The following is a 15,769-nucleotide window of genomic DNA, read 5'->3' as shown; positions in this document are numbered from 1 at the left end:
AAGGATTTAAAAAGATCACCAATTGATTTGAAAAAATCATATTACTGTAGAGTAGTGTAGCCAAGCTGGGGCTACTATATATGTATATATGTTATGAATATATATATATATATTCAAGTTATCGTTATAAAGCGGTCAGAGTGCTCCTTTAAGGCTTTTACGAGACGGGTCGGCTTTCTCTGCGAATGGACGAACTGGATGTGGGTAATGAGTAAGCGGCCGTTCGTGCCGTGAAACGCGTCTACCTTGGACACACTCTGTTCCTCACACTGTCTGTTTGTCCTGGATTATTTTGAAGAATAAAGACACCTTATTTTTGATTTCATTCATCTGTGTGCGGCTCCACATTTCTAGAGAAGCAAAAGGGCAAAAAATGGACGCAGTTGGTACACCCATTTTACAGCAAGTTTTAATAGTAGGGAAGGGGGGTACAATTTTGAATCCTTGCACTGGGAGCTGGACAATCCTGTCCCGGTACTGTACGGATTGCACACAGCATTGCTGAGGAGCGAGTCTGCATCCATAGAAAGCAACTTGCTATGGAAGGAAAAGAAGGAGCAGACACTGCTGGTGGGGGACCCCAGAAGAGGAGGTGCAGGGCCGCTCTGTGCAATATTATTGCACAGAGCAGGTACATATAAGAGGTTTATTATTTTGATTTTTTTTTTTTTTTATTGCCTGTAGAAATGCTTTAAATACTAAATGAAACCAACTATGAAGTTTTCTCTAATATGCCAGCACACAAACACATATTTAAAAAATTAAGCAGAATAGTACCTGAAAAGATGAGTTTTTCCTTCATTATCCGGACGTCTCGGCTTGTTCTGCGCACAGCAGCGCTCAGCATGATCTGTTCAGGGTTGTACCTCCGAATACTGCCCAGCCTCCACCTGCAACAAAACCCACATTGTAACTTCCACTCTTAGTGCCTATATGGACAGAGCCAAACACTGGTGTTATAACTGGTCAGCAACACACTTATCCTCAATGAGGGACTAATACCAGTACAGAAGACACAGGTTCAATCGAGGAACAGGACAAAGTTATTCCTTAGACTTAGGCCTGTTCACACCAAACAAACTGCAACTGAACTGCTACAGTCTAGAGGGGATCTAACAATCTCCCCAAGCATTAGGCCAACAAAAAATAAAGATTCCAATTATTTAATTTTAGCTTAATTTGATTTTACGAATTATGTTCAATGTTCTGAGAATGGGAAACCCCACTGAAGCCTTCAAAGAACAAAGGCTAAGGTGTTGTACAAATGGCTTGGCTAGGCAATAATAAAGCCTGGTACACACTGAGTTTTTTTACGTTCAACCCAGCTGAACAAAAAAAAATGGTCAGCTCCGGTCGGAGGCGCTGCACTAACGATCTGACATTAGTACAGCGATCTCCCCAACTGAGATGTTGTGTTCCGACTCCCCCCCAGGCAAAACACTCTGGTAAGCGCTCTCAGTCATTAGCTAAGAGCATTGATCGGGAGCTGGTCGGCTGCTTGTTTTCCAGCATGCTCGCCCGCCTTCTGTCGGGCCAAATGACCCACACAGTTTTTATTGAATAAGCCAATGTCGCCCCGCATTCAGCCCGTGAAGGGCCATGCTGGACTATTTTGCAGGGCGTGGGTGACTACAACAGGGTCAGAGCGGACTCAACTGGCAGCACAATATCTCCTACGTCCAGAGACAGGTGCCCATCTCCTCTGCCTCCCTAGCTGTCCTTGTGCCCGCTTCCTCTGCCTCCCCAGCAGTCCTAATTGCCCACCTCCCCAGTTGTTCTCGTGCCCAACTCCTCTGCCACCCCAGCGGTTGCCCTCCTCACAGGCTGAGCTGCTGTTTACCTCCTCCACAGCAACCATGATGGATGTCCTCCACAGCTGCTGCTTTCTCTGGAGAGTCAGCCAGCGCACCAGCCCTATGTAGGGTGGCATTCCTCAGCCCCTCGTGTTCCTTGTTCAGGCTGGTGGGGAAGTAAGCGGCCATTGCTGCACCCTTTAGCGCCTAGCAGGAGCCCATTTGTATGGGGCTTAAGGCATCAGGAAGTGTGGATATGGGTAATCACATCCATCTTCCACAACATGCAGTGCACTTGCAATAGTTTGGTTCTAGGGTGCATGACCTGATGCCATGGCAGCAATGCATTGGGGTGCTGGTCACAACAGAGTTCTAGGTTGGTGCTAAGGTCAGCAGAGCATCTATCAAGCCAAAGGTTGCTGCAGACCACTTAACCTAATTCTAGGCCTAGAACAAGTCTACTGTATGTCCAGAAGGCTCATTCTTGACACAGTAGACAGATTTTTAATAATTCTAATAACCCTACCTGTTCTTCCAGAGTCCTTAAAGTGGATCTGAACTCAAACGGACAAGGCAATATTCTGTTTAAGTGTGTTTAAATGGAAAAAAAAAACCTGTCAAAACAACACTTAAATTAAGGGATCCTTGCATTTGTTTCTATTAGCTCATTTGCAAACAGCATGCTTCCTAACTGTCCCTCATTTGGTGAACCAATCTTAAAGTAATCTCAGAAGTGGCCAGGCTTTTACACGTATATAGGAAAACTTGCGGTATTTGGATGTACTCCATGCATTCTACAAAACACTGAACATAACTCAGATCATACTAGGCATAAAGTACTAGGGACGCATGAAAAGCACCTGCAGATACTCCCCACATTTTGAATCAGCGGTGGCAGAACAGCTGCGCAGGTGTGAACAGGTTCCAACAGAAAACCTATTACAACAGGCCAAGTGCATGAGGATTGTGGAAATACAGAACAGGGTACAGGCAAACTGACAGGTATCCAACTGGGGCTGTACAATCAAGGACTGAGGAGGAATATTGCAAGCAGCAACGCACATCGGTTACTACAAATATGACAATCTAGAAGGTTAACAGTGCAAGGGGTGTCCAGTGCAGAATACAATAATGTGTTTTTTTTTGTGTGGACGACAGACACTGTGTAATTCTTATGTACTAGAAGGAAATGATTCTCTCCAAAAAACATTTGGGCAAAGTTCATATTTGCATAGGAAGCATTTAAAGTGGACCTTCCTGAGGTAGATAAACAACAAACAAAATGAAAGAAATTTAACTCTGCATTCTTTATGTATTGCTGTTTACATAACCCAAAGTCTAGATTGGTCACATAACCTGTTCAAGGAGTGGATCAGAATTCAAGATTAGCAGAGGGCCTAGATGTTTGGTCATGCAATCGGCAGTGTAGGGAGCCTGCAGTAGCATTTTCACCAGGAAAAGTAATTTTTTTAACAATATGTTTTATTTAACTCAGAATGTTTAGAACTCCTCAATAAAGAAGACTGCTGGGGACTCAAAATCATCTCTATCTGCCACGTACAGCTCAGTTTACATTAGGGCACAGCACCTCTTTGCTAGGATGACTGCACTCCTGCACATGCGCAATAGTGACATCATCCCATGCTGGCCAAAAAAAAAAAGCACACAGAAGCAAGGTAATAAATGCTGGCACCAGCGAGGGATGTCAGATTATTGAAGGAAAGGTAAGTACTGTGGCGTTTAGCTCCACTTAAAGCAGCCACAAATTTTAATATTCATCGTATCATAGAATACATTTATAAACGTTGAATTCATTTATTTCATATACAATGGCTATTATGCAAAAAATGTTATGCATATAGTGTAATGAACATGCATGTAATGAGCGTGCCACATACTGTATTTATCCAATGTCATTTCCACCTGAGGTACATGGATACATGTTGTCCAACTTCTCCTCAACCTGCCCACCTATGGTGCATTAAAATATATGAACATACCAAACGGTGTAGCATTCAGCTCCACTGAATGAAATGTCAGCATTTCCTTGAAAGGTGTGCAAGTTTCGGAGCAATACAGCCTCGGGAAATCACAGCTTATACAATATCTCTGCTGCATTTATATACAAAAAGCTTGGCCAAGTTGTTGTACCAAAAATTCCTTTCATCGGTAGCAAAACAGGGGTTGACTTTACTAAACGCAAATAGACCGTGCACTTTGAATTTGCAGTTGCTCCGAGGGTTAGTAAATGAGGCGAAGCTTCACTTTGCAAAGCACACCCAATCACATGCAAGGAAAATAAAAACTATAGTATTTTTGGTGATCTTGCGTTTCTTTTTTTTAAACTATAGTATTTTTGATTGCACATGATTGGATGATAGAAGTCAGCAGAGCTTCCCCTCATTTACTAAGCTCTGAATCATCGACACTTGCAAAGTGCACAATCTATTTGCCTTTAGTAAATCAACGCCATTGTGTTTCATATAGGGAAACACTAGAGAGGACTTAGTATAAAGGTAAACTATGCTATAGAAATACCATATTCTCTCCCAAGTAGTGTATGATACCATGTGGAATGCTTACACAACACCATTTGATATGCTGAACTTTTCCAATGCATCACAGGTGGGCGGCTTGAGGCAAAGTTGAACTACATGTACGGTTTTAAATGAGACGGAAACAACTTTGGATAAATAAATGGCATGTTGAACACTATAGGCATGAAATTCATTAAACAATAGCCACTAAATATGGAGTAAATGAATTCAACTTATTTCAATGCATTCATTCTACATAATGACAAATATTAATATTTGTGGCTGCTTGATAATTATATGTAAGATCTGTTTATACAATACATTCACCCACTGAGGTGCGTAATTAGCCAACGGTTACTGCAAGCCATTAATATAAAGTTAGATAAAATATAGTGCACTCTAATTATATATTGAAAGCTATTCACTGTAATATCTAGTATGCTATTATCTCCCAGGGGTTTATTTGTTGATTTTGTTTTTCTCTGAATACAAGTTTTTAATGTTGTGTTTTAATACAGTGATTTTTGTTATTTGCATATCTGGACCAGGCTTTATAGATGGTAATTTTTTTTTTTTTATATATATATATTTGCATATAGAGATAAGGAGTCCTTGGTAGTTCCCTTTTTTTGAAGAATTGTAAACCTTTTTTGAATGAGAGTCTGTTTACATCAGTTGGATTGGGCTGCACTGGGAAAGGATGCCCAGAGCAGTCCAACGACCGGACATTAGATTTTGCTCAATTTACGTCTTGATGACACAGGAAGAGAAAATCTCACCAATGGTCAAAAATAAAAGTTTTGGTTGGAGTTGAGCTTCATATTAACATAGTAAAATGAAATCTGTGGGGTTTATAAAGAGTCACATGGCCTTTGTTGAACTAGAACACTGACCCGTGGACAATATTATGTGCTACTGGGTCTCATCAACACGAGAAATGACTGAATGGAGTAGAACGTTCAGCACAGGGAGACTCTCTAGACTATGGCCCCCAAATGCATTAAGTTACCCCTCTCCGAAGGAGAATTAATTCTCTATTTTGGCATGGCAGGCCATTAAGTGAATGTCCCACTTTGGCATACAGTACCATTTCTGTAATGGTGATGTTCAAGTCTTATCCCAAAGAATCATGAGGAATTCCCTCAAAGCACATGTTTCCACAAAAAGAAGTTCCATGTCTCAAATGGGGAATTTGTGCTAGGTCTGGACACTTCGCTTGTCAAGATGGAGAAAAAGGTTCCTATTTTTCTTTAACAGATGAGATATCTGCTGGGTATGGCCAACCTACAAGACCATCTGCGAATCCCCACAGATAGAGGCCAGGAATAATCTCAAAACAAACGTTATTATTTCCTAACAATTAGAACAATGCGCTCAAACTAAAAAGAACCTATCACAATTTTATGTTCAGCAGTTTTGTGTCAGACCCAAGTTTAAACGTCTTCATACTGGCAAGGAATACATACTTCATTGGCTGAAATCTGAAATTTTGGAAACATCCTCCATTTAAAGCCATGGGTAACCTTAACTACACCCTCTGTGTACAGGTATATCAAATGGTGAATGCTTGTCACCAACAGATCCTTTTCATCGGTCTCTTCCAAAAATGTTGTACACCACCTTCTAATCCATCCGTGTGCAGTACCAAATATCTTCAGATGGTGCTGTATGTGAAAACTGAAATCCCAGCTCCTGCAAAAGTTTTGTCAGGAGGGCATGTAATTGGTAATGGAAGCAAGAGTTCAGGTTTTTCTTTAAAGGGCCAATCCATGGTCAACCTTAAAGTGATGTCTAGGTATAGGCTTAGCCTGTACCTAGATTCTTATATGTTTTGGAAGTTAGTCTTGAACCCACTCTAAGCATCCTTTTCAGTTCTCATGGGAGATTTAGGTGTCCTCAAATACCTTTTTATGTTCCAGCTCCCCTTTAAACATTTCCCATAAATTAAAATCTAGAAGGGTTGGTAGGAAACCTTCCTAATTGATATAGCAGGTATGTACTACTTGGCAACCCAGCGAGATCATCTCATCAACAGTCCCTGAACAATGGAGGAAACTGTAGTGGGTTTAATGCCTCACGCTTTTCACGCATTATGCAGTCAGCCTGCATAACAAGTAAAGAATATGGCATTTTTAAAATATTATTTTTGCTATGTGTGTTTGCACTGTACTGTAAAAGCTTCCCTGTGTCGGTAGCACACTGGAGAGACAGACTGCTGCTTTTACACAGAACGAAGAGTCAAGGTCTCCAGAGGTCCGTCACTCCTCCAGCACAGTGCTCCAATCAACAATGCTGCTCAGAGAGTATTAGAGTACTAGAGGATAGGAGTACCCTTAAGGAAGCTCAAAAGTTAGGGTGGGATCTCAACTTTTATAGACATTTAGATCTGGGCAAAATAAATATATATATATTTATTTATAGTCTGTGGTACTGAAGAAAATATTCACACAAGTATATCTAATCATATGCTCAGTATGAATTGGTCTGGTTTGTGATCCATTTTCTTTTTATGTCAATTATGATACTGAGTTACAGTGTTAATTAAAGATCCCATAAATGGAGGAGATATTGTATGGAGCAAAACTGATGCACAGGAGTATGAAACTTATTCAGATACATGTATAAATTGTTACCAAAATAAATGAGTTTGATGCCCAGCAGCTGAATGACAAATACACTAAAAAGGGTCTCTGCATCTTTAATTTGCGTGTAAAAAATGAAAGTGAAACTAGTCTAGACAAAACCTTTTTCCTGCATCTCGGTTTGGGATAGAGCAAGGAAAAATCAGAACCTCTGTTGAGTTTTTATTGCTGTCTGTATCCATGCTAGGCAAATTTCCCCTAACATTCTGTCCTAGGGAGACAAATTGCCCTTGAAACTGGTGAGTACACCTAGCAAGAAGACCCATACAGAGGTCTAACCCTATCCTTTCTTTATCTAGCACCTAAAATAAAAATTGTCTGACATGCTTTAGCAGACAAGCTTTATTACCCAATTATGATTGTCATAAAAGTCATTCTGTAATTTAATACTATTAAAAACCCTTTCAATCCCTCATCGTTTCCCAACACAATTTTGGGGTTAAGTTGCATGTAAACAGTTCTATGAAATGCGGCATCCCCTGTAGGTTCCAATACAACACAGCTTTGCAATGAACAGAGTCTGCTAACTCTTTCGCTAACCCATCCCCCCCCCCAAAGTTAAAAACATGGACTTTGCTGTATTTAGGTCCACTTTAAGGATATCTCTGCTAGAAACAGTTACTCATTTTTGGGCCATACACGATTCTAGCTGTCAGCTGAGCAGGTCTGAATCATGCAATGAAGAGAGAGAACACCGCTCAGGCTAGTCAAAGCCCACGATTCAAGGTGGGTGCTGAACCTTGGCTTGCCACTAGGAGAAGCATGAAAGAAGAAAATGGTCGCACCCCGCCACGGAATCCAATGAAAAAAAGTTCTATATTCACATAGGTGGTACAAGGTAAGCAGGGTAGGACAGTCTACACGTTTCACACGACTGCCATGAGCTTGTTCACTACCAAGTAGTCAACAAGCATGTAGCAGTCGTGTGAAACGCGTCTACTGTCCTACCCTGCTGTACCTTGTATCACTTATGTGAATATAGAACTTTTCTTCATTGGATTCCGTGGTGGTGTGCAACCATTTTCTATTTTCATCATTAAGCCATGCCATATTTGTTGTGAACTTCAGTAGGGCATAGTGTCAAAAACAGAATTTTTCCGTACTCGCCATAACATCCTTTTCTCTGTTTTCATTGGAGGACACATTTAGAATGAGAAAAGGATTTTACGGGTTCTGTCTTAGAATGTGGGAGGTTCTGACCACCAGCAGGGGCTGCCCGTGGTAATCTTATTTTTTGGTTGTACCTGGTGTCCTATTTTTTGGTTGTACCTGGTGTCCTATTTCTGCAGGTGGAAGTTTACCTGGTAGGTGAAGATCTAAAGCAAAGATGTGTCCTCTAATGAACGTAAGAGAAATACAATTTCTATTTTTTTTACCATCTAAAACTTGCATAATAAAAGGTGTGAAAAATATAAAACAACCTTGTTTGCAACACAGATCATCATTTTTGTTCCCTGACCTATGATTCCTTACCTACTTACTACACATATTGCCGGGGGGATTTGGTTTTCATTAATTTGCATATTAGCAGCCCCTCCTAGGTTCGGAAGTGAGGGCTAACTAAAAAGCCAAAGTTAAGAAATGTGAAAGCTAATCCTGATTCATAAAATATCAAGAGAAACAAATAGGGTTTGGATAAATCTGTAAGCATGCAGAAGAATTTTTTTAAAAGAGATCTAAGATTCGATTTAGAAAATACACATTAATTAAATCAAATGATGAAAAGATAATAACTAAAGATGTGCATGACAGAAAAATCCATTTAGCTTCAGATTAGTTTGTTACGGTTTTTTATTTTGTTTCCTAATATTCGTTATGTTAGAATGATTCCTTTTCAGAATTTGTTTCTTACATTTGAATTTGTTTCTTATATACGCTGTTCAGAATCGATTAGTATTTCAGAAGTGATTTTGAAAGATTGGCTAGATTTGTTTTAGCGTGTTCATTACTTATACACTCTGCTTGGGTTGGATGGAGGTGGATCCATCGGAATCTCCGAATCATAACATAACAAATGGAATGAAATTCATTTTGATTTCATTCTTTAGTTCACGATTCAGGGATTCTGATGAATCCACCTCTATCCAACCCAAATAGTAGGAATCGTCACCTTTTTTCACATTTATACCTTACTGTATTTATTACAATATGCTTCCATTTCATATTTAGTGTATTTTATTAAAAAAATGTTAATGCAACATAAAAACTAAATGGATCTGAATCCATTTGGATCATACTTTAGGTCAATACGTTACTTCGAATCCAAATGAAAATAATGAATTTCATTGTTTCATTATCATTTATTTTGAATTCATTAAAAATCCATTACTATTGTGATTCAGAGATTTTTATTTATATCTTTCAATCTCCGAATAATGTAAATTTTGTTCAAATTTAGATTCATAATGAGACGAATTGCACATATCTAATGATCATGCTTTGCAGGAGAAGGATAGAGGAGGTAGACTCTGCATGTGTCTTCCAGTGCAGACTTTAGTGTTTTTTTTTTTTTTGTTTTTTTGAAGCTTCATGTGCGAAGTTATTTTCTATCTCTCCACACTACTTAGAATTTTTCATGACCGTGTTTCTCCTTTTGTTTAAACTTCTTTTGCATGTTGGGGTTTCTAATAATGTTCTGTGATCTCACACTAAAACTCTACCAAAAGACTTTTAGATCCCCTAATTTAGGAGGTGTTTTGAGGATAAGGCTTCAGATACAGCAAAAACAAATGCCACGCTTATGTGCAACACATCCTACAGCTTCATTAGCTTACCTGAGTTAAAACAGAAAAGGTTAAAATGTGTAGTTAAGGTGGGTTTGCAAGGCATAGGAAGCAACAGGGTTACCATGGAATTTTCTGGTAATGTCCAGACATATTTGTCCAAAATGTAATTAATATAATCCAATGTTTAATGGTTTCCATGTCAGTAAATCTCCTCACCATGATATTGGTCTTCTTCCAGCAGGGCAATTAATATAGTAAAGTGATGGGTTTTCCTTAGTACCCCCATCCCCCATGATACTTACCTTCCCTGCTGACCCAACAACTGCTGTGTAAGCTGCATGTCTAATGGATTTGGAGCTTACACAATGTTAACTGTCTCCTGGTCAGCTCACAGTGTTTGAGCATGGTGATTGGTCACTCAGTCCAGGCACTAAGTTCTTAAAGAAGGCCATACGCTCCCCCATTTCTGCAAGGATTGCTATCTGCTGAGGGTTCAGAGGCAGTAATGGGAAAAGTGACAGGTTCCCTTCCATGAAGATTGGGAAGGTGAGGAGTGTAAAGGATGAATATTAGCTAAAGGTTTGTACTGGAGGGTAAAACATACAGCTAAAAAGCAGAGAGGAGTAGTGAGGTGGGGAAAGGCTGCCAATTATCTGAAAATGGACAGCAGCACTCAGAAAAGGCTTTCAACGCAGCCCAATGCTCTTTCCTATGAAGAGTGGTTGGTTGGCAAATGTCCTAGACCAGGCATTGCCACCTGACATAGCTAAATATAGACTATCTCACATCATTGGCTATTTCAAGACCAAAACAGAGGTGAGAAAAACGGACACTTGTCCATTTTAGAATATCTTCCTCACGTCTGTTTTGCAGAGATGTGTCAACTGTTAGGGCTTCATGACTTCCACATAACTAATTGGTGAATTTATTATATGAAAAGGCTTGGGTGCTCGTTTATTATCACCATCTATCTGCCTCAGGTTGTGTCATGATGAATAAGATGTGGACGAACAGAGGGGGGACCGAGGTGAAGACAGCAGAATTACCTGATTAAGTGATAACTGTGAGATGCCATAATGCAGCAGAGAAAGAGAGGAGGAACATGCAAAGACTGTTATGAGATTCAACACAGAAAGAAAGCACAAGGTTAGTCATTGTTTAAACATTTGGCCTGACTATGGAAGTAGCGCAAAGCAGAGGCGGACATTTTGAAATGTGGACAATTCCGGACACTCCGATTTTCCACAGGAGTTACTGGAGCAGAATCCAGAAATGATATTCTACAACTACTAGGCAATGATGTAAAATGCTGATACAAATACTGTGATGACCATTTTTGTAGGTGACCCTATTTTCTAACAGTGTTTATGAGAATGGAAGGTGGCAATTTTGTAGGTGACCCAGCTCAGTACAAAGGTTCGTAAGAATGGAGGTAGTACTGAGGTTCCTTATGAAGGTGGCACATTTTGTAGGTGACCCAGCTCTGTACCAACGTTCATAAGAATGGAAGTAGTACTAAAGTACCTTATGAAGGTGGTCATTTTCTAGGTCACCTGATATTGTGCCAAGATTCATGAGATTGAAAGTAGTATTGAGGATCATCGTGAAGGCTGCCATTTTGTGAGGCAGAAAACAGCTGGGTAATTTCCAGACATTGGTGTCCTCATTGAGTCATTTTCTGGTTTCCAGCAAATTCACAATGAGCTTCAGCTCACAAAATGGTAAATGAATATGCTGATTTCGCAAGAACATCAAAGGTTTATATCAAAGCAAAACCTGAGCTTCAAAATTGGGAAAAAGGGGAAAGAAAAAGTCAACAGCATACAATAAAGTAGTAATATAAGTTAACACTGCACCATGGTAATCAACACAACTGAACAGGCAGAACTAATAAACACATAAATTGGTTCAATTTGCTCCATCCTTTTAGGAAAAAAATGTGTTTGTATATATATATATATATATATATATCTAGCACAATGGTCTGGAATGACGATTGTTAGGTTTATAGATCTCACTGGACATCCATCAATCTTTCATAGAGGAATAATTGGTCACCTACAAGAAAATGTTTCCCGTCAGTAATAAAGTCTCCCTTAGAACAGAGATTTGAGGTCTCTGGTGCCTCTCCTCAATAGCTTGCTTGGGTGATGCAAGCATCCACCTCTATGTAACTATTTAAAAACAGTTAAAGCAGAACATCAAACTATTTTAACATCAGTTAAAATAAATATACCTTATATAATCAGAGTGGTTATAATCCAACAGGCTGGTGGTACCCAAATCAACAAACTTGGGTACATTTAGACCCCATTCACACTAGCGACTACCAAGTCGCCTGGCAAGTCACGGTGGGTCGCTTGCCATTGATTAGCACAGGACCCGTTCTAATAGGAGCGACACAAGTTGCTCCGACTTAGAAAAAGGGTCCTGTACTACTTTGGGGCGACCTGGAGGCGACTTGCATTGACTTCAATGATATGACGTCCGTGCAAGTCGCGCCGAGGTCGCAGTGCAAGACGTGTCGCCCCAGTCTGAACGGGGTCTTAGCCTGCCCATACATAGTTTGAGATTCAAACTATCTATGGTCGGCTTAACCCCTACAAGTCTCCTAACAGTGAAAAAAAAAAAAAAGCAGCAGACTGATGAGCTTTTCTCTATACTGTATAGAAAAGCAGAAAGGAGCACCAGACCAAAACAAAGTCCAAAATAATTTTAATTGTTAAAAAAAAAAAAAAAAAAAAAAACAATAAAACATTTTTTTTTTTACCAATAATTAACATGATCTTGGGCTCTTCTCTGTTTTTGGTCTGAGGCTTTTTTCTGTATTTCAATGGTTCAAGATACTGTTGGGTGCCAATTGAGGAAAGCCTTGCTGTGTAGCAAATGCCTTGTTAGAGCTAAAAATGTATGTATTTAGAAAACAGAGCTACATTCATTTATTTTCTAGCCTAGACTAGCCTAGTCTCAAAATACTAACCTAATCGCTCTCTTCGTTCCTCTCAAAACCTCCTGCTCTCTAGCTCCCTCGTCACCTCCTCCCATGCTTGCCTCCAGGACTTTTCCAGAGCCTCTCCAATCCTATGGAACTCCTTACCCTTATCTGTCCGAATATCTCCTACTCTATTAGCTTTTGGGCGATCTTTGCAAACCCTCCTCTTCAGAGAAGCCTATCCTACCCACACCTAACAACTATACCTCCATTTTCTCCATCAGCCCATCCCCCACTGTTATTGCCTTTTGTTTCACTTTACCCTCCCTTCTAGATTGTAAGCCCTAAGGAGCAGGGCCCTCTAGTTCCTTCTGTATTGAATTGTATTGTAACTGTATTGTCTTCCCTCACATTGTAAAGCGCTGCGCAAACTGTTGGCGCTATATAAATCCTGTATAATAATAATATTTTCCATCTGCCTAAAGTTCAGCTTTAACATTTATCAGTGTTATTGTGCCAATATCTAGATCTAGCGTAGAATGAGGAAGGTCTTTGAATTCCTAGATTCCGATCTTTGACTCGCCTCTATAAACATGGCAAGGAATTAGAAAGATTTGTAATGAAACAAGGAAAAAGAAAACGAAAGCATGTCATCTTCACATTTAGCATGGTAGCTCAAGGAATTTTTACCATATTGCTTCTTCGTGACATTTGTAGAACACAATATTTACCCTCTCAAAGACGCATTTGGTATAAATATTTATGGTTCACATGATGGTCACATAATTCTGATCATACTCGCTTAATATTTTTTTTTATAGGTGGCTACCATACAAAATTAAGGACAGCTCAAAAATGTTATAGCTACACCACCATAACAATGGTCGCCACACTATATGCAGGAGTGATTTATTCATAGGATATCCTGATTACACTACTCTTACATTGCTGTAGCCCCATCTTTTTTAATTGGGCATTTTATTATTTTTTTTTTTTTTTTCTGAACATTTTTGTAGACCAGTTATCAACTAGCCCAGAGAGGGATGCCAGGATGGAATCTTTGTTATAGATCTGCATGCAGTGCAGTGTTGGCTGAGAAGCTAATCGGAAAAAAGAAGGGAATCCTGTGCAGCTCTCAGTGGACAGCAAGAGAAAGGAAAAGTGTGAAATGTTACATTTTCAATTTTGCTTTGATACATAAAAGGAGGCAAAACTTTTGGTTATTATGTATTAATCTATGTTGCCCACCATCACAGATTCTATTTTTAAAGCACTTAAATTTCTATAGACCATACAAGTGATTGATCTGACAAAGAGTAATACAATATAACACTTACTTCTGTAATACAAAAATGCCTATAATTACAGTGAATGAGATCAAGTCTGATGTAATCCAAATGAGAGAATATTCTTCTGGAGGCTGCAAGAGACAAAGACAGGATCAAATATTAGCAGCATAGCTGAAATGAAGTACAGGAACCGTTTTGCGGTTATACTTGCGTGTACAGGCCTGCTACCCTCTATATGAATTAAACCATGGAGTAATAGAACATAAAATAACATAGTCAGGTTGAGAAAAAGACACAAGTCTGTCGAGTTCAACCAATAATAGAAAACCCATAAAGAGAACCCTATAGCCACAGTTTTTCGAGAGAAAGGCAAAAACCCTTGTAAGTAGGGTTGCACTAAGCATTTTGCGGTACTCGTACAAATGCTCCGATACCTGAAACAAATACTTTCAGGCTCAGTTCTTTCAGCTGTCAGCGGGATTCCCCCAATGACAGCTGAAATATAAACAAAACAAAAAAAAGCCGGAAATTACTGGCTGTTAGGAGCGGGGCCACCGCATCCTTAATTCTATGCTTTAACCACTTTAAGACCGGGCCAATTTTTGACACTTGGTGTTTACAAGCTAAAATCTGTTTTTTTTTTTTGCTAAAAAACTACTTAGAACCCCCAAACATTATATATTGGAGATCGTTGCAATATTTTTTATCGCACCGTATTTGTGCAGAGGTCTTCCAAACGCAATTTTTTGGGAAAAAATTCACTTTTTGAATTAAAAAAAAAGAAAACAGTAAAGTTAGCCCGATTTCTTTCCATAATGTTAAAGATAATGTTACGCCGAGTAAATAGATACCCAACATGTCATGCTTCAAAATTGTGCACGCTCGCGGAATGGCGACAAACTTTGGTACTTAAAAAGACATTTTAAAAATTTCTACAGGTTACCAGCTTAGAGTTACAGAGGAGGTCTAGGGTTCAAATTATTGCTCTCCCTCTTAACGATCGCGGGGATACCGCACATGTGTGGTTTGAACACCGTTTACATATGTGGGCGGGACTTCCGTATGCGTTCGCTTCTGTGCGCGAGCTAACTAGGACAGGGCGCTTTAATTTTTTTTTTTCTATTTTATTCATTATTTTTTATTTTTACACAGTTTTTTTTTCAAAAATTTGATAATTTTTATTCATTATTCATATTACAAGGAATGTAAACATTTCCTTGCAATATAAATAGCCATAACAGGACCTCTTAATTGTGAAATCTGGGGTCAAAAAGACCTCAGACCTCACAACTACACTAAAAAAGAGGAAACAAAAAGTGTTGGGAAAACAAAAATTGACCCTTTAACCCGGTTGCTAGGCAACGACGTTTGACGTCGCTCCGGTCCTCCAAGACCATAGAGTCGAGGGCCATCTTGCCCTCACTCGACTTCCTGTCTCTGAGGATCCGGGACCGGATAGTTTTCCCAGCTGCCGGCGGGTCCAGTAAGCGGGGAAAACGGCCGGGACGCGGCGGGGAGGCACCTCATCCGCCGCACCGTAAGGGGACCACCCTTATCTGAAAGTCGATCACCCGCCGTTTTCAAAAATACCGGGGTTATGGTAGCTATCTGCTTCTATAATCCCGGTATTTAGCATCAAATGACCGATGTAAAACTGCAGCGGGTCGGTCGATAAGTGGTTAAGATAAAAAACATTCTGTGAGCAGCAGCCCCCCTAATAGTTACCTGAGCCCCCTCTCTATCCAGCGATGTACACAAGTGCCTTAGCCGTCCGGGACTCTCTTCTGATTGAGTGAGACACAGCAGCAGCGCTATTGCCTCCTGCTGCTATCAAACACAGTTACCTAATC

At 39.8% G+C, this 15,769-nt stretch overlaps 1 protein-coding gene across 4 annotated transcripts in view; it reads right to left on the bottom strand.

The window, feature by feature from the left end:
* Positions 1–15,769, bottom strand: part of GDPD5 (glycerophosphodiester phosphodiesterase domain containing 5) — a 362,654-nt gene that overhangs the window by 16,432 nt on the left and 330,453 nt on the right. For all 4 annotated transcript variants that reach the window (XM_082246656.1, XM_082246659.1, XM_082246657.1 and 1 more), the window contains exons 14-15: positions 13,968–14,050; positions 778–890 (exon numbers count right to left, since the gene is read on the bottom strand). In XM_082246656.1, the coding sequence (XP_082102782.1) occupies positions 778–890; positions 13,968–14,050 (196 nt within the window). The remainder of the gene's footprint in view (positions 1–777; positions 891–13,967; positions 14,051–15,769) is intronic.

This window comes from Pelophylax lessonae (assembly GCF_965119305.1).
Source record: "Pelophylax lessonae genome assembly, chromosome: 2".
Classification (NCBI taxonomy): Eukaryota; Metazoa; Chordata; class Amphibia; order Anura; family Ranidae; genus Pelophylax; species Pelophylax lessonae.
The sequence above is the reverse complement of the archived record's forward strand: the minus strand, read 5'-3'. Positions and strand labels throughout refer to the sequence as shown.